This window comes from Alternaria burnsii (assembly GCF_013036055.1).
Source record: "Alternaria burnsii strain CBS107.38 chromosome Unknown 717, whole genome shotgun sequence".
NCBI classification, from domain to species: Eukaryota; Fungi; Ascomycota; class Dothideomycetes; order Pleosporales; family Pleosporaceae; genus Alternaria; species Alternaria burnsii.
The window spans coordinates 222,439-239,920 of NW_024066129.1; the positions used below are offsets into that span (position 1 = coordinate 222,439).

General features: G+C 53.2%; 5 protein-coding genes across 5 annotated transcripts; 2 read left to right on the top strand and 3 right to left on the bottom strand.

The window, feature by feature from the left end:
* Positions 1-260: 260 nt before the first annotated feature.
* On the bottom strand, positions 261-4,741 carry GT037_010640 (peroxin 6; the record flags this gene model as incomplete). Its single annotated transcript, XM_038935687.1, has 3 exons — positions 261-951; positions 1,041-4,509; positions 4,567-4,741. 3 exons carry the CDS (start codon positions 4,739-4,741, stop codon positions 261-263), a joined length of 4,335 nt encoding a protein of 1,444 aa, XP_038781691.1.
* A 677-nt stretch (positions 4,742-5,418) lies between these two features.
* Positions 5,419-7,674, top strand: GT037_010641 (alpha beta-hydrolase; the record flags this gene model as incomplete). Its single annotated transcript, XM_038935688.1, has 1 exon — positions 5,419-7,674. The coding sequence occupies one exon, from the start codon at positions 5,419-5,421 to the stop codon at positions 7,672-7,674; it is 2,256 nt and encodes a 751-aa protein (XP_038781692.1).
* Positions 7,675-8,229: 555 nt separating this feature from the next.
* Positions 8,230-10,068, top strand: GT037_010642 (tubulin-domain-containing protein; the record flags this gene model as incomplete). Its single annotated transcript, XM_038935689.1, has 7 exons — positions 8,230-8,241; positions 8,453-8,511; positions 8,567-8,805; positions 8,855-8,926; positions 8,980-9,483; positions 9,539-9,731; positions 9,795-10,068. The coding sequence occupies 7 exons, from the start codon at positions 8,230-8,232 to the stop codon at positions 10,066-10,068; spliced, it is 1,353 nt and encodes a 450-aa protein (XP_038781693.1).
* Positions 10,069-10,785: 717 nt separating this feature from the next.
* On the bottom strand, positions 10,786-13,834 carry GT037_010643 (ms ion channel protein 1; the record flags this gene model as incomplete). Its single annotated transcript, XM_038935690.1, has 2 exons — positions 10,786-13,125; positions 13,175-13,834. The coding sequence occupies 2 exons, from the start codon at positions 13,832-13,834 to the stop codon at positions 10,786-10,788; spliced, it is 3,000 nt and encodes a 999-aa protein (XP_038781694.1).
* A 2,579-nt stretch (positions 13,835-16,413) lies between these two features.
* GT037_010644 (uncharacterized protein) lies at positions 16,414-17,431 on the bottom strand (the record flags this gene model as incomplete). Its single annotated transcript, XM_038935691.1, has 3 exons — positions 16,414-16,996; positions 17,048-17,277; positions 17,327-17,431. 3 exons carry the CDS (start codon positions 17,429-17,431, stop codon positions 16,414-16,416), a joined length of 918 nt encoding a protein of 305 aa, XP_038781695.1.
* Between the last annotated feature and the right edge of the window lie 51 nt (positions 17,432-17,482).

Sequence of the window (17,482 nt, forward strand, 5' to 3'; positions counted from 1 at the left end):
GGGCGTACCAACCAACAAGACCCTACTTGCGATGAATCAGAACCCTCTATGCTGCCTTGAAGTTGAGATGTTCTAGCCGAAAGCAGGGAGGTGAAACGCACAGAACACAGCCCGGGCAAGAGTACCCTATGCACGGATTTGAAGTTCAATGGAAGAGGCCCAATCATAAGGAAAGTAAAGAAAAAAAAATCAGGCGCTATGTAAAAATCTCTAATATTTACAACAGCAAAAGGTGGGGAGGAGGAGAAAAAAAAAACAAGTTAAGAGTACAAATCGTCATCCTGCGTTGCATCTCCAAATCCTCCTTCGGCGATGTCAACACTACTCTTTCCCTGACTATGATTCACCGGCGCTTTGCCCTTGCCCTTGCTACTCCCGCCACTGCTTGCGGCACTACCTCCACTGATATCCACACCGCCACCCGCCAGTCCGTTTCCACTCGCACCCGCATTACCGTTCAGCTGAACGTTTTCTGTGCGGATAACCATTTCGGTCTCGTCCTCGTGGACGGGAGCTTTCGCTTTGCCCTTGGCCGTTGTTGCACTAGAAGCTTGTTCGATGGCTACAGGAGGAGCGGCAGTACCGTTCTTCGTCTCTGCCCCTTCCTTCTTCCCTGCACCTTCGAACTGCTTCCTCACCCTATCGTAGTGCCTCAACTCGTCCGCACTAACACTAGGCACCAGCTCCTTGTGTGCTTCCATAAAGTCTTCTTCTGTCACCATGACAGCCGTGTCCTCCTCTGTAGCGAGATGGTCGAAGAAATAAGCAATGGTAATGGGTGGGTTGTGTGTTGAATTGTATGCTGCGACTTTCTCGTCGACTGATTTGGCACTCCGTGTGATGGCTTTGAGCATGGCGTCGGAGCAGAGGGCATACATGTCTGCTCCTGTATATGTGAAAGGTAACCCTTGGGATACGCGGGCGAGGCTAACGGACGGATGAAGAGTAAATCTGCCAAATCGTTAGTAACCATAAATCTCTTCCCATTCTCCCCCAATCTTGAATGACTGAAACACAAGGGAAAAGAGATGTAAACATACTTCCTAGTCAACGCCTCCAAGATAGTCTGCTGTTTCTCATGCGTATCGCTCACACCCAGATAAAGCATCTTGTCGAAACGACCGGGTCTCAACAACGCCTGATCCAATAAATCTGGCCTGTTCGTCGCACCAATAACAAACACACCCTCGCCTCCATCACTCATGCCATCGAGCTCAGCGAGTAACTGACTCACAATGCGGTCCATGACGCCACCGCTATCACCCTGATTGCCGCGCTTCGGCGCCACGGAATCCAATTCGTCGAAGAAGACAGCACAAGGACGCGCGTCACGAGCGCGCTGGAAGACACGGCGGACGTTGGCTTCCGACTCACCAATGTACATGTTGAGCAGCTCAGGGCCCTTTACGCTGAAGAAGTTGAGGGAGAATTCCGTGGCGATGGCTTTTGCAAGGAGTGTTTTTCCTGTTCCGGGAGGACCGTAGAAGAGGATTCCACTGCGCTTCTTCATGCCCTTTGCGAATAACTCAGGACGTGATAGAGGAAGTTGGATCGTCTCCATGACAGCGTCTTTGACGTGCGTGAGACCTCCCACATCAGACCAGCCCACGTTGGGAATCTTGGGCGCGCCGATTGCATCAGCAAAGTTCTTACGTGCGGCGTCGACGGCGGTGTCAAGATCAGCTTTTGTGAGACTGTTGCTAAAGTGACCGCCGGCTAGTTCAATGTCGCGAGTGGTGATTGTGTCGGGTGGGGTAAGTGATTTCGAAGCAGACACAGCGAGGGCTTCGAGGCGTTGTTGCTTTGCGACGAGAGCTCTATCGACAACATCTACGAGGTCGCCAGCTACGAGGGCGGCAGTTTTGACAGCGACGTTTGCTAGATCAACTTCAGGGGAGAGACGGATGCCGGCGTCGTCGACGATGCTTCGAAGAATACCTTCTCTTTCGCCTTCGTCAGGGGCTGTCATCTCAATCTCGTGGGTGAAGAGCCCGCGAATACCTTCTGGTACCTTGTCGATTTCGGTTGTTGTTGCGATCAGTACGCGAGAGTCGGCCAAGATCTCTTTTAATGCTGTGTTCATACGATCAGCGTTGAGTGCGTCGACATGCTTGACTAACAGTGCTGTAAACTCAGCGCCACAAGTCAAGGCTCGCTCGGCCCTAGCTTTTAGGAAGCCTTCAGTTTTGACATCGCCACCTCCGGCACCGCCTTCAGTGACGATATCGAAAGCATCGATAGAGAACGTGTGCAGGCCAAGGTCTTCACAAGCTTTGGTCGCAACGGTAGACTTGCCAATGCCACGTTGGGTTGAAGTAATCAAGACGGCGATAGGCGGCAGACCTAGGTGGATGGCTCGAGGGCTGGTAGCCACGGACATGAGTTCGCGCAATCGTCTTCGAAGCGACGAGATGTAGGGTTTAGGCAGTTCGTCCAGTGCCGTGGTCTTTTGAGAGCCTGATACAGGAGCTCGTTTAGCACCCAGATAGTATTGCCATGCATTGCTGATGGGAGCTGGCGTCTTGCCTTGCTCGCTACCGTTCATCTCCATCTTTGTGCTAGCAGCATCTACCGTCACAGCGCCGCCCCAAATATCAGCCTCTTCGCCATCGTGAGACGTGTGAGTGGAACTTGATACGTTGCCGATCTTGAACCACGATACGACCTTTGGATTGCGGCTGCTGACACTAGTGCTTTCATCACTAGCAGTTGGCTTGGCTCTCACGAGAAGCTCGTCGTTACCGACATCCTCTTCTGTTGTAGTTTGGAACACTGCACGACCAAGGGACTCGTCGATTGATACGCCTATTAGGTCACCACTCTTCACTATCCGCCGCTTTTGCTCAAAATGGTCTTTCAAGGCAGCGAACAAACTAGGTTGAAGCAATCGATCGGACGATAGAGGTGTTGATACTTTTAGGAGTGTGACCTCTTTAGCGGATGGTGGCAAAGAAGAGCTGTTCAACCGCGGCTTCTGGATAGCGCTCCTAGGCAGATGCGAAGACTGGCTGGGGGTCAATGGGGTGATGCGAAGGTGAGAAGGACTGCCTAGGTTTGCAAGAAGAATTGGTGAAAGATAGGCATGTAGCGACGAAGGTGGTTGTGAGAAGCCCGAGAAGCTGCTTCGTCGATCAAGATCTGAAGTCTTCTGGACGGGGTATCGTGCCACCTTCTTGGACATGTTTTCTGGCAAGCCGAAGACCCTGACGGGGCGCCAATTCGTGTTTTCTTCTTCATCTGCTCGTCCGAATGCGCCCAAGCCCCAGAGGGGATGTGATGAAGGGCCTTCGGTACCTTCGAGCTTCACCCAGTCGCCCGAGAAGCAGCCAACCTTGACTAGTGTATTTATGTCGACGAATACACGAGCTTCTTCGTCGTCTTCGCTCCCAGGCTTTGGGTGAACAAGATCATCCGGAACGCTCTGGAGGAGCCCTTGAGCCTTGAACACCTTACTCTTGCTTGTCGGCCCGCGGGCTGTCGTAGCCGTGAAACTGGAGTAGACTGATCCTGGGGTCGCAATTCCATTGGTACGGAAGTTGCCGGGCCGGGGCGTTGCGGACGTAAAGGACGAAAGCACACCGGAGGACTGAGGCGGGAGCATAGGCGCATTCAGCGAGATGATGTCGTCGGACTCGTCGGACAGGTCTCCAGCATCGCTTTCAGAGAGCTCAGACTCGAAATTATCGGTAGATTCCTCGTCTGGCGGAGAGGCATTGCGCGAATTGTCTTCTGCTGCGGAGTAGAAGGTATCGTTGGACGTATCGTCGGTTTCGTCGTCGTCGCCGAAACCATTGGTAGTCGCAGGCTGCTTAACGGGTGGGAGGAGGACAGCTTGCTTGGAGCTGCTGCGATGCGATTGGAGTATGACGATTCTCGTGCTCGGTAGCAAGAGACCTTGCGACACAGGTTCGGAGGCGCTGATCTTGGCTGGCGGAGGTGGGACGTGGGTGATGGGATGAGCGGGTAGCTTCAGAGGAAGCAAATCGCCAGTGTGGAGGACGGTGGGTAGTTGTAGGGCTTCGCGCACGGCCTGTCGCCAAATCTCCTCTTGCGCAGCGAGGTCGACAGCCTTGCCCTTTGTCCCGTTGGCTTCGAGACGGCTCTTGGAGGCTCGCGATGCACCATTCATCTGGGTAATGAAGCCCCCGCCGAATTTTGCATGCACCTCGTCTAGCTTCCGCAGCGCTTCCGTGTCCAGATTGACGTAGACGGTATCCAGCCCGACGGGTACAACATCGTATATGCGCACCTCGATGGGTGTGTCTCGCCTCTGCGTCTTGTTCGGGGCGATGTTCTGGAGGAGGTGCGAAAACGACTGGAGGGCGAGGGACGACGCTGGGATCTGGAGAGACGAATGCGGACGCGCTGTGCCATTCTCCGTCTTGTCAGCTGGTCGCACCGGCAGGATGGTCCAGGGAGTATTCTGAGAAACGACGATGGAGCTCGGTAGCCAAGGGGTTATGGCGACGTGTTGGACGCGATGCGAGTCTGGCGTGTCTCCGTTCGCTGCTGCTCTTGTCAGCGACTTCTCTCGCACACCCACTACCAACTCTGCTCTTCACATACCCGCGCTCCTGCTTCTGGATCCAGGAAACAGGTCGTTGAACAAGTCCTCCGACAGCACTCCAACCTCGCCCTTGATGCGGTCGTCGAGCAGTAATCGCGCCGAGATAGGAGGGCGGTCAAGACGTCTCCTCCGTCGCTTCTTGTGTGCATGAACGACTCCATTCTGCGCGTCCATGATGGATTACAGAAGAATGTCTGCCTCAATGGACAGTGTTGTGAGCATTGGCGGCTCTCTGTTTGTTGCTTGCCATGAGCCCGGCCATCAGATAGTAGTAGAGCCGCATTGCCTCGGCAGAGCTAGTCCGCTCGGAATGCATGGGTACGTGCGACGAGTCCCCGCGTCTACTGAACTGATTGGGGACAGTAATCCAACAGGACTCCTGATAATTCGACACCTGAGTCAAGTCCGCAATCTCTTCACATGTCAAATCAGTGCGAACGCCATGCAAACCATAGCCACACAACGGTAAACCCTGCTTCCATCTCCCGCTATGAAATTTCCAAATGCGGTAGTTGACATGCATCCCGTCTGGAGATCGCTTGTTGATTTGCCGCGTCCTTCTTCAACCCTGACGTAATGTTATCTCCAACCAAGGCGCGAGCAGCCACCGCGTCAAAAATATCAATTCACAAAAAAGCCGCAACATGTCTTTCACGTCTTTCAACCTCACCCTTGTGCCTCACGACCCTTTCTGCGCGTTCCGGCGATCGTAACCATCCACCTGGGAACACATCACTGGGAACATAACACTGGGAAGCGTCTGAGCTGCCGAACAGCCGTACTTATGCTCCACGGAACCCTGGATTCTCCACATCACCGTTCTCGAACCGCACGACTTTACCTAAACCAACATGCCGAGTGCCGCTGTCACATCCGTCAAACACCGTATTGAAGAGCAATTCAACCACGACGACCAGAAGAACAAATCCAAGACACAGGCCGCAGTAGATTTCGCACACCAGGCCGAGCGTCTCGGACAATACACACCAGATCAAGAAGATGAGAACACAGGCTCTACACAGGCGGTCGAAGCACGCTTCATAACGCCGCAAGACCCCGTTGTCGAAACCGCAAACGGCCATCGCTTACCTGCCGTTCCGCTTGAAGAGGCGACAAAGCTGAACCAGCTGCGAGATATTATTGACGACCGTGATCCGGCGCAAAAAGAACCTTTGGAACCGCGACTGAGAGAAGCAAAAGATGGAACGGTACATGGCCTGCTCCCGAAAGAAGCAGAAATGGATGGTGAGGGCAAATCTGATGTTCCACTGGGAGATTCCAAAGCACCATGGAAGACGAATCCTCTTTTCCCGCCTCTTCCCATGTACGGACCGCCTACACTCATGAGGCAATGTCAATGCTGGTTCTTTCGATTCTCATCGGGTATCTTGTCATTTTTATTTCTGCTCGTCATTGTCTTGGGCGCTGGCTTTACGTCACTCCCGGGTATGTGCAAACACCTATTTCTTCTCCTGACATTCCGAGATCCGGAGAAACGGCGTCCCTTCCACGAAGAAGAAACCAAACGAAAGCGCGCACGTCGAGAAGCAGAAAGAGCATGGAAGAAACGCGACACCGCACCGTCAGCCAAGAAACTGGAGTCTGGAGAAGACAGCAGCCCAATCGATGACTTCTCACCTTTGGAAGGCGGTCCTGATCCATTGGTCTGCGACGTACGCCACTATGCCCGCCGCGTAGGTCTAGACTGCGAGATCTTCAACGTCCAAACCGAAGACGGCTTCGTCATCGAACTCTGGCACCTCTACAACCCGCGTGACTACTCACGTACAGACGCTTCTGCGCGCTCTCCCCATTCTCCCGAACTCTTTCCCCAAGATGGCACGCACGTTACCGGCTCGCAATACCCCGATGGCGAAAAAAAGTACCCGGTGCTTATGATACACGGCCTCTTGCAATCGGCCGGCGCATACTGCACCAACGACGACGACAGTCTAGCTTTCTTCCTCGCAAAGTCTGGTTACGACGTTTGGCTCGGCAACAACCGATGCGGGTTCAAGCCGCGACACTGCACATTACAATACGGAGATCCACGCATGTGGGCGTGGAACATTCGTCAAATGGGCGTCATGGACCTTCCCGCGCTCATCTCTCGCGTCCTATCAGAGACTGGGTTTGAGAAGTTGGGACTCGTGGCGCATAGTCAGGGAACTACACAGACGCTCGTTGCGTTGGCCAAGGAACAACGACCCGAGATTGGGGAAAAGATTAGTGTCTTCTGCGGACTGGCGCCTGCGGCTTATGCGGGGAAGCTGATAGGGAAAGCGCAGTTCAAGTTCATGCAGGTTATTAGTCCAAACATGTTTCGGACTGTTTTTGGGATTCACGCTTTCATTCCTTTTATGATGATTATGCATAGTCTCCTGCCAGGGAGGTTCTATGGATCCATGGGATACCGTGTCTTTGCGTTTTTGTTCAACTGGACAGACGACCGATGGGAGCGTGATTTGCGGAACCGCATGTTCCAATTCGCGCCGGTTTATGTTAGTGCGGAGAGTATGAGGTGGTGGCTAGGAAGAGAGTGCTTTGCACGGCAAAAATGTATCTTGGCTACGAGAGAGGAGAAGATTATGGAGGATAGGGAGGATGCGGAGATGGAACACGAGAAGCAGGTCCAAACTCACAACCAGTCTCACGACTTGGATGACGAGAAAGAGGAGGAGAAGGGTGAGAGAAAAGAGGCAGAGCGCTACGCGTGGTACGGTCCACAAACTCCCCCCTTTGCACTCTGGGTGTGTGGTTCCGACGATTTAGTCGACGGCCATCGCCTGCTCCGTCGCTTTGAGCGTGGAAGAGAACCATACGTTGATGTTGTACACTCCAAGGTCATCGAAGGCTACGAGCATCTCGATGTCATTTGGGCCATGGATGCGATTGAGAAGGTGGGCAAGGAGGTTAGAGAGACGATTTGGAAGACGGCGGATCAAGAGGCACGCGAGGTTTGCAGAACACCAAAGGGGTGCGAGGATATCAGAGAATTCTACAACAAGGGGGAGAAGAAGGAGAATAGGATGAGGGAGGTGGATGCGAGTGCAGGGGAGTGGAGTGAGAAGGGGAAGGAGGCTGTGGTCGATGGGCCTGGAGAGTAATGCTGTTGTGAGTGATGGAGTACACATAGACGGCGCTTTTGGTTTCCTTCAGCACATGATATCCCCTGTCCTTCCAAAGGAGGCAGTTTAGACTAGGAATGGACATGGTTCGCAACATCAACTAACTTGGCGCACAAGGTTTGTGCATACACTGTTAGGATCGTCGGCTTGCACTTGATAGTTCACTGACTCTCCACACCGCAAATCCTGGCCACCAATACCGTCCTAGGCACAGCAAGTAGTACGAGAGTTCCAGTGCTGTCTTCGCCATCACACCGCAAGGGACGGATCCCTGAAAAACGAACGGTCTTCCCGCTGTGCCGCATGGCCGCCACGGTTGATATGGTTGAAAGCGGCAAGGCGTGTCTAGTTGGTCGCGGACTGGTCGCGTACATAAACAAACCGTGCGCCAGACCCCTGCAGCGACCCCACCAAGCTAGACCAACGCGGCGCTCCTCACCGCTTGAACCCAGAACACTTCTGCCTCCAGCGTCGACGCCAGGAACTTGAAGTCTCCTTCGACAGTCGTCTGTTTGACACAGCAATACATCCACCATGCGAGGAGAGGTATGTCACGTTGGAACGGCTTCTTTTGGGGCTTCAATTGCTTGTAGGGCAGCGGGGGACCCCCGCTTCTTGCGCCGATATGCATCAGACGGAGCTTCGTGCTGCTGTTCATTGTCTGGCAACAAGAGGACATGAAAAGAACTAGGAATGGGGACGACTCAAACTCGTCGCATCTTCACACAGCGCACACTGCTAACACCAAGCTCTACAGATCTGCCACCTTCACATCGGCCAAGCTGGTACCCAGCTGGGTAACAGCGCCTGGGAGCTGTACGTTGTCGCGAAACCGCATGCGCCCGAAGGCTTGTTGACACTGTAACGCCAGGTACCTCCTCGAGCACGGTCTGCTTCCCGATGGTCGCCCCAACCCCGATGCGAAGGAGCTTGGTGAGGGCGGTTCCTACGAGACCTTCTTCACCGAGACTGGCAGCGGCAAATACGTCCCCCGTTCCATCTTCGTCGACTTGGACCCTTCGCCAATCGACGAAATCCGAACCGGCGCCTACCGCCAATTGTTCCACCCTGAGCTGTTGATCAGCGGCAAGGAGGATGCTGCCAACAACTGTGCGTGTCGGGAAGCTGTTTGGAGACACGAAGATACTGACGAGGATAGATGCTCGTGGCCACTACACCATCGGCAAGGAGATGGTCGACAGCGTCATTGAGAAGATCCGTCGCGTTGCTGGTGAGTCGGATGCTCGACTCCAACACGATGCGCCTGCTGACACGCGCACACAGACAACTGCTCCTCGCTCCAAGGTTTCCTAATCTTCCACTCTTTCGGTGGCGGTACCGGTTCCGGTTTCGGCGCGCTTCTCCTTGAGCGCCTCAGCACCGACTACGGCAAGAAGTGCAAGCTCGAGTTCGCCGTCTACCCAGCTCCCCGCGTCTCCACCTCGGTCGTCGAGCCCTACAACGCCGTTCTGTCGACACACAGCACCATTGAGAACTCCGACTGCACCTTCCTCGTTGACAACGAAGCTGTCTACGACATCTGCAGACGCAGCTTGGACATTCCCCGTCCCAACTACGAGCATCTCAACCGCCTCATCGCCCAGGTTGTTAGCTCCATCACCTCGTCTCTGCGCTTCGATGGTGCGCTCAATGTCGACTTGAACGAGTTCCAGACCAACCTTGTGCCGTACCCGCGTATCCACTACCCGCTCATCAGTTACGCGCCTGTCATCTCGGCCAAGAAGAGCTCCCACGAGAGCTTCAAGGTCTCTGACCTTACCTTCCAGTGTACGTTAAGACGCCATGTCGGTCCGTCGGGTGCATGTCTTGCTAACTTGACCAGGCTTCGAGCCCAACAACCAAATGGTTGTCTGTGACCCTCGCAACGGAAAGTACATGGCCGTTGCCCTCCTTTACCGTGGTGACATCGTCCCCCGCGACTGCTCCGCTGCCGCTGGTGCGCTCAAGGCCAAGTCGTCCTTCAACTTGGTCGAATGGTGCCCCACTGGTTTCAAGCTCGGAATCAACTACACCAAGTACGTGTCTCCCCTTTCCCTCATTGCCTTCTCTTCGTGCCCCATTTTCTAACACTTTTCCAGGCCCATCTCTGTTCCCGGCTCCGAACTCTCCTCGGTCGACCGTTCCGTGGCCATGTTGTCCAACACTACTGCCATCGCGGAAGCCTGGTCCCGCCTCGACCACAAGTTCGATCTCATGTACAGCAAGCGTGCGTTTGTGCACTGGTATGTTGGTGAGGGTATGGAGGAGGGTGAGTTCAGCGAGGCGAGAGAAGATCTTGCAGCCCTTGAGAAAGATTACGAAGAAGTGGCTTCTGATTCGCTTGACGATGAGGTTGAGGAGGGTGAGTACTAAACTCGTTGTTTTTATGTCAAAGGGAGAAGTGGTTAGCTGAGGAGACAAGACATCTGGGCGACTGTTGCTGAAGCTTATTCATGATGTAAGCGGTGGGACTAGTTTCCGCTGAAATAGCATACTTTACCTCTTACAGCATCTTGGGTCGAATTGATGTTTCTGTTGTTGTCGTCGTCGTGTTCGACTCACGTGCACGGTATACAAGGCAGGATCTGAACGGGTATAGAGGTAATAAGCCCTATGTTATAGCTTACATTAGCTCCTGACAAGGAAAACTGTAGAGATTTATAGTACTCCAGACTTATGTTCATGCCTACACAGCTATTGATATGCTTTATCGTACCAGAATCATTTTGTTGCAAAGAGATGTTTGGTCTCTCCATTGAATGTAGTGCATGCATATTTCATGAGCGATTCTGTAATCAGTCTATTGGAATTCCTCGTCCCCAGACGATGTGCACTGAAGGAGAGATTATGTACAAATAAAGGAGAGAGAGAAGCCCGGCGCACTGCCCTTGGCTGTCTGCAGACTAATTCTAAAAAAGTGTTCGCTCTACGCGTCGAAGAAAAAAGAACAAACAGGATGACAAAGAAAAAACACTAGGACACTTTTGTCGTTCCATGAACCTATCCCACCACTACTAGGCTTTGCACTTCCAGGAGGAGAGGATGATCACACTCAAAGGAAGAGAAGAAGAGGAAAACAAGTTCACCACTCTAGTGAAACCTCCTCATTTCAATCCCATCAGTCCGCGACCGTTGCGGGTGACCAAACGTCCTCTCACTATCCGCCGTACTAGGCAGCGCGCCCGTACTCCTCGGCATATCCGCACTAGCATTGCGCATTGGAATCTCGTCTTCCGTCGTTGCTCGACTATGCACGGCCCGAGGGCTAATCACACCGGTCCTAGGATCCAGCGTATTCTTGCGTCCATTGGGAGGGGTATCATAGTCGCTGCCTTCTGGGATATCGGCCATGGCGGCCTCCTCGTCTGCGCCGCCGCCATGGCTGTGGCGGGAGCGGCTGAAGAAGCGGTTCCGGTGCGTGCGTTCCTTGAGGACGGACGAGGCGTTTGTGCCGACGCGCTGGAGACCCGTGGAGCGCGCAGAGGCGCTCGTGTCTTCGGAAGCGCGCGCGCGGTCGCGGTCTTGGCTGCGTGAGGGAGATGTGACGCGGACGACGGTGGCGCGGGCGCGCGATTCGGCTTCGCGGTCGTCGAGCACGTCGCCTGATGGGTCGTCGAGGCCCATGCTCTTCATGCCTAGCGAGAAGTCGACGCGCTTGTTCATGGCTGATAGCGTTTCTGCTACGCCCGGCTTGCGCAGGATGGAACCTGAGCGCGTGCGCCCGGTTGTGGGTCCAGCCGTCGTACCGCCAGGTGATGCAACGCCTTCTGCAGGCGCGACAAAAGGTTGGTCTTGGGGTTCGTTGCGAATGTTGCCGTTGGGCTGGTCGGGCGTGCCGTTGATGCCAACACCAGGTGTAGCCGGGTTCTGCAGATTCTGGAGGTAAACGGGGAAGCTCTCCTTTTGGCCTGGGTAGCGCATGCGAGGGCCCTCGATGCCGCATTCCTGGATGGCCATGGTGAGGGCGCAGATGAATTTGTTGCGGCGCTGGAGACGGAGGAGTTCGTTTTGCCAGTTGGATTTGTAGAAGAAGACGACGTTGAGCTCGAGCCAGTGGACTTCCTGGACGGCGCGGAGTTCGGTGAGAATGTTGGTTTGGTATTCGCGCTTCTCGGCGGTGACGAATTCGAGGAGGACGTTGCGGAGTTGTTCGATCTGCTCGAGCGTTGTGCCGAACTTGATGATGATGGGGACGGCTTCGGCGAGGGCTCCCGATCGACGGTGGTTGAGGATGAAGAGCGTGTTGAGGTAGCTGTTGGGCGCTTGAACAATGTGACCTTGCATCTTCTTGAATTCTGTGTAGAAGAGGGCAATCTCCTTGACGAAGTAGTCGTCGCCGCGGCCTAGATCTCCCGTGTTACCGTAGACTGTGACACGGTCACCGACATCGTAGGGGTGCTTGACGAAGACGAAGATGCAAGACTGTAGGAACTCCTGGGCGGTTGCGGAGAAGAGCCAAGACAGAGCGAGAAGGGTCGAACCAGCGGACGTAAGCACACCAGCGGCGGACGTCGAGATGAGCGAGATGAACACGATGATTGTGATGATGAGCACAATGAACATGAAGACATCGTCGAGCTTGGAGACGACGCTATCGAGATCCTTCAGGGATGCGGTGATGGACTTGCGTTCACGACCAATTTCGACACAGACAGCCTCGAGTTCTTCCATGGAGATGTCGCCGTTCATGTCCTTGTCGAACATGGAAAATGCAGCAGTAGCTTCCTCGTCACTGTCAAAAGCGTTGTTAAGATCCTCGGCATGAACGGTCTCTGTCTCAGGTCGCGCAAAAGTTCGGTAGAGTCGGCGGGCTAGGACCTGAGCACCACTAGTAGTGCCGATGAGTTGCAAAACGACCTGGTGAGGATGGCCGCTGCCAGTGACTGTGCGACCTGTGAAATCCCCAGCGACCTTTCCGGCAACATCTCCAAACTTGTTGAAACCAACTTTGATGTTCTTTTGTGCCTCTGTGAGGATCTGACCGGGAGTGCGAGCGCCAGATGGAGCGTGGTCTTCGTTTTGTTCAAACTCTGAATCTTCCATGGCGATCTTCTCTTTGGAGAACCGGTACAGCTTGGCCAAGCTTCCAATCTGGAACTTGTTCAGCTCGATCCTATCTTGGTACGTCCGAAGATGGAAGCTGATGGCGATGAGCTGAATGATGATCTTTTCGATGAAGTTGAGAACGAAACCAACGAACAGAGAAACGAGGACCTTGTTCATGGTCTTTTCCCAGGGTTTAGTGTCCTTGTTGCCACTAACGTGATGATTCGTCATTGTCGGTAGGAAAGACACTTCGATGGCCAACCACCAGAAAAACAAGGTAGCTGGAAGTTCGAGCTGCTTGCCCATGTCTCTCCATTTCTTGCTGTTGTTGGTGAAAAGACTAGAGACGAGACCGATAGGCCATGGAAGGAGTTTAGCAAGTACCTGCAATGGATGTAAGTGCTAGTAAATGCGAAAGGCGAAAGATACTCACTCGTCCAGCCCAAAGCGTTAGCCATATGATCATAAGCCAGATGGAAAACCAAAGAAGCTCAACACCCCCAACAGTAGCGTTGGGAAAGGCAAATATCGCAACCAATATTGGAATGAGGATCAGAAGAACCATGGGAGTAATGTACGTAAAGTACCTCACAAGCCACGATGAGTTGTGAATCTTCTTGAAGAACTTGGAGAAGCTCGTGGTCGGGTTCTCAGGTGGCGTATAGCGAGCCGCCTGCTCGTGCAGTGGGTTCGTCGCCGCGTCGAAGTCGTCTACGAGGTCCTCCCTACGGGATCGTACGCGTGATAGAGATGGGTTCATTGACGCATTACGCCTCAGAGCCTCCTTTTCGTCCAGGCCTTGCTCGATAGCCAGCACGGCAAGGTCGTCGTTGAGCCTGCTCGCCTGCTCACGTGTTTGCGAAGGCGATTGTACGCCCTTCATGGCTGGGACGTCGTGTGCGGTTTCGACGGTAAGATGGGTGCCAGATCGCGATCTCATGTGTGTTGGCCGTGCCGCAGTGTCCACACGCAAAGGGTGGTGATGTTCGTCCCCCACAACTGTGCCGTCCTCGTCGGAAGATCGCTGGTGAGGGTAAAGGTTACTATCCATATCGTATGTCGGCTCCGGCCGCTCCATGTTCGGTGTCGTCATGGTGTAGAGGCGCGCTCAGGCCCAAGTTCGACAAAGTGTCCGACCGAAAAGCACTCTGGCGGAGCGATAAGGAAGCGACTGTGTTTGCTTTCGCGGCGGATTTTTCTGTGGAAGCAAAATCTTATCAATGAAACGATGGGGTGCTTTTCGACGCCGGACTAGAAGTCAATGGCATGCGCTCGACCTTCCGGCGGTCCAGGGTCAAACGCGAACTGCTGCAACGGGATGACGTCAAGCTCTGTGCCGAATTTTCCAGATGGTGTTTTAGCGAGTGACGGAGAAAAGCGGCTTGTTGTGCAGGAAATAATTGATAGTAAGAGGCGATGGAGAAGGAAGAAAGATAAGACAGTGGAATGAACAGCAGCGATGTTAGCAAAGCATGAGGTGGAGCATGCCCGGGGTTAAAGGAGCAGCGCTGGGCCAGGGATTATTTTTGGGGCTCCCGATCTGCGATTCCTCATTTTCGCCTGCCAACCCTTCGTCACTGACTGGCGCGAAAGGAAAAATGGGTCGTGGACGCGACGGTGGACGAGTTGTGGCCATGGCAAACACACCGGGTGGGCCTCGTCGCTTTGTCTAGAATCTCTGTTGGGATCGACTTTGGTACAGAAAGCTGTAAGGATACGCGTCCGCAACCAACCATAGCCATCGCGCATACCGCAATAAGCCCGTTATTGGCCTTCAACAATGGTGCCGGGCACCTATCTTGGTCGCGATGCCGACGACAGTCGTGTTGCATACACGGTTGGGGTTCTGCCAACAGTTTCTCAAGCGACAGCCACCGACGTCACCCAGCATTGCAATGCAGGTCCCGGGCACTTCTCTTGTCGGTCCCTCAAAACTCTGCAGACTGTGTCTATTTTGAGCATGTGCAGTCCTCGGAGGTCGCGCGATACACAGGCACAAAGTTAATCGACAGCTGCTGCTCGGTCGCTCAGTCGGTCGCATCGACTTGGGGATTACTCGACCGTTATTTCTTTATCTTTCACGTGTCAAGGGATCCCAAAGTGCTTATCCTTAATTTCAGGGTCATTGCCGTTATCGCGGAAGGCTGTTTCGCAAAACGCCCGCGGCGTGCGACGAAAGCTTGAGCGTGCCGATCCTAATGCCGCCCCTGCATAACCAAGGCATTCCTTGGAATTGTCGTGGGGGTCGGGATCGATGCACAACACCATCAAGAGGGATCTCGACTCCCAAGTTCGGACCCGCTGTATCGCATTGTCTCCATCTTTCTCCCCAGATGTGATCCGGCGATTTGCGCAGGATGAGCGTCCCTGTGCGAAGTCAGTTCCAGACACCGGATAAGGCGGCAACTTTCTCAAGGCTTGTCGTGACACCAACCCAACGACTTGTCGAGCGGGATACTCTCCACATGTTATCCATATTGACGATTCACGATTTAGGAGACGACGTGTCCTTGCAGGACAAATTCTAAGCGATACGTTCTTAGAACTTGGGGTGGAGGAAGCTTGTTCGGCTTCCACATAACCCGATTCCGTTGGTACCAAAGGTGGTGGGTCGCTCTCTATGCAATATGTCATAACTCGTATCTTGCGAAAAAACGTCTTTAACACTTACTGTGATGTAACTTGTCGTTAAAATCCTACTCCTAGTGCGGAGGGTCGGAGTAAACCTACATTCGTCCAAAGCCTAGCGCTATGGATGTGACGAAAGATTGTTGGCTCGAGTACGCTGAAGATTAGTAACCGAACGGCACGACCTTACAACGATACTCGAACAACGTCATTTACTACTCAAGTACGGCGGTGTAGACCAAAATCATTATTCGAGCACAGTCCGTGACAGACCCTAATGACCCGGGACGGCGCGCAGAGAGACATCGAATATCCTTGGAGCGTTGGAACATTGATCAACACGATTCTACACCATCTCAAGCAGCTTTACCTGATATTGCTTGGGACGACAGATTACTCGTTTAGGCAATAGCAGGAGTCTGTGGATTATAGCACCTTGTACGTGAAAAGCAAAGCCCCTTGCAGTAGTTGACTAGTGCTGAGGTGAAGCTGCTAAAAGGAAGCGTTCCGCCAGATTCTGCCGTGATCGGTAGGTGAGGATTGTTGCCTGTCTGAGTATGCATCCCCCTAATTCACGCCGTCACGGATGATCGCTCGAGTAGGGGATGTTGCAATTGGTGTGAAACCTGAAAGATTGGTGTGAAAAGGGACTGGACGGCCTGCTACGTGAGGCGATGGTGGACGACCGAAGGTAAGCCAGTATATGCACGCAGTATTACCATCAGGAGAAACACCCAAATTCGGGTTTCAAACTAGAATTTTCTTGGTCGAGAATTGTTGTAAGCACACTGTGGCATAATCGCTAGAGCTCTCGCGAAGAACGGAAACGAAGACGTCTCTTCACCATAATGCCGGTGCAATCGACAGATTATCAAACCTTCCCAATCGGGAAGGAGGGGTAATAACACTCTGTTGGGTGCGCACGCCGCCCCACAAACAACCAACATTGCAAGCCCAGCGAGTGCACTCTGCCGACATTCCTGCAAGTCTAAGTCCGATCATTCTCTGGGATTCCTTGATCGCTCAATATAAGTGAGTCCATTCTTATCGCCAAGCCTGCTCCACGAGTTCCTTCACGCCTCGTGCCTTTATACCGCCCTGTCCAGGAATCGCATCGAAATCAAAGAACCCCTTGGCAAATAGTATGCCAAACGTGGCTATGAAGGGCTGTAGCATCTGTTTTGGAAAGAAAGGATAAAGGTCCTTATGTCCAGGTAACTCGGTTACTTGGTACTTTTGCAAGTTCTCCAACGGATCAAACTGCACATCGAACTTGACGCCTTTGACTTCTTCAGCTATAGCCACGAATTCTTTCCAAGTCAGCTTCTCGCCAACGATATAGGATTCTGGTTTCCAGATGGGGATGTCGAGCAGACTAGCAGCAAAACGCGCAACATCCATAGTGTGCGTGAAAGCGACAGGCACGTCGCCAGATCCAGGAATTGCTGCAGCATTGTTGGCCATATCAATGACGACAGGGAATGGGCCCATGTACGACGAAACCTTGGGTATAACGTAGTAATCAAGAAAAAAGCCGTTGATCACACAGGTGTACTCGAGAGACGAAGCCTCGAGAGCTGTCATCGCAGAGAGCTTAGTTTCGGCTACCGGAAAAATCGCTTTCACTCTGTACTTCAATGAGCAGTCTGTTTGTCGATCATTCAGAAGAAGGACTTACTCAGGCGTATATCGGATTCCCCAGAAACTTGGGATGTATCGCTTCGTGCTGGTGGACAGATCCGCGGCTCTGATCAATGCTATCTCTGGCTCCGCTCCAGCCATAGTGTCCAGAGTCGAGATGACTGTGCCAATATCATTGGATTGTAGGACATCTCTGATAGCCTCCACGTTGCTATAGTCAAGCCCAAGTACAGGTACACCGAGCTCTTTAGTTTTGGATTTGCTACCCTAAAACTCCATGTCAGCGAAATACATAGCAAGCGATACAACTACGAACCAGTCGAGCGAGGACGACGACCTGATGCTTTCCTTGTTCAAGGATGGCTTCGACTATAGTACGGCCGAGCTTTCCGGTTCCTCCTGCGACAGCAATGACAGACATCTCTACGACAGGCTAGTTGTTGTTGGAAGATTATGCGTGGTGCAATCGATT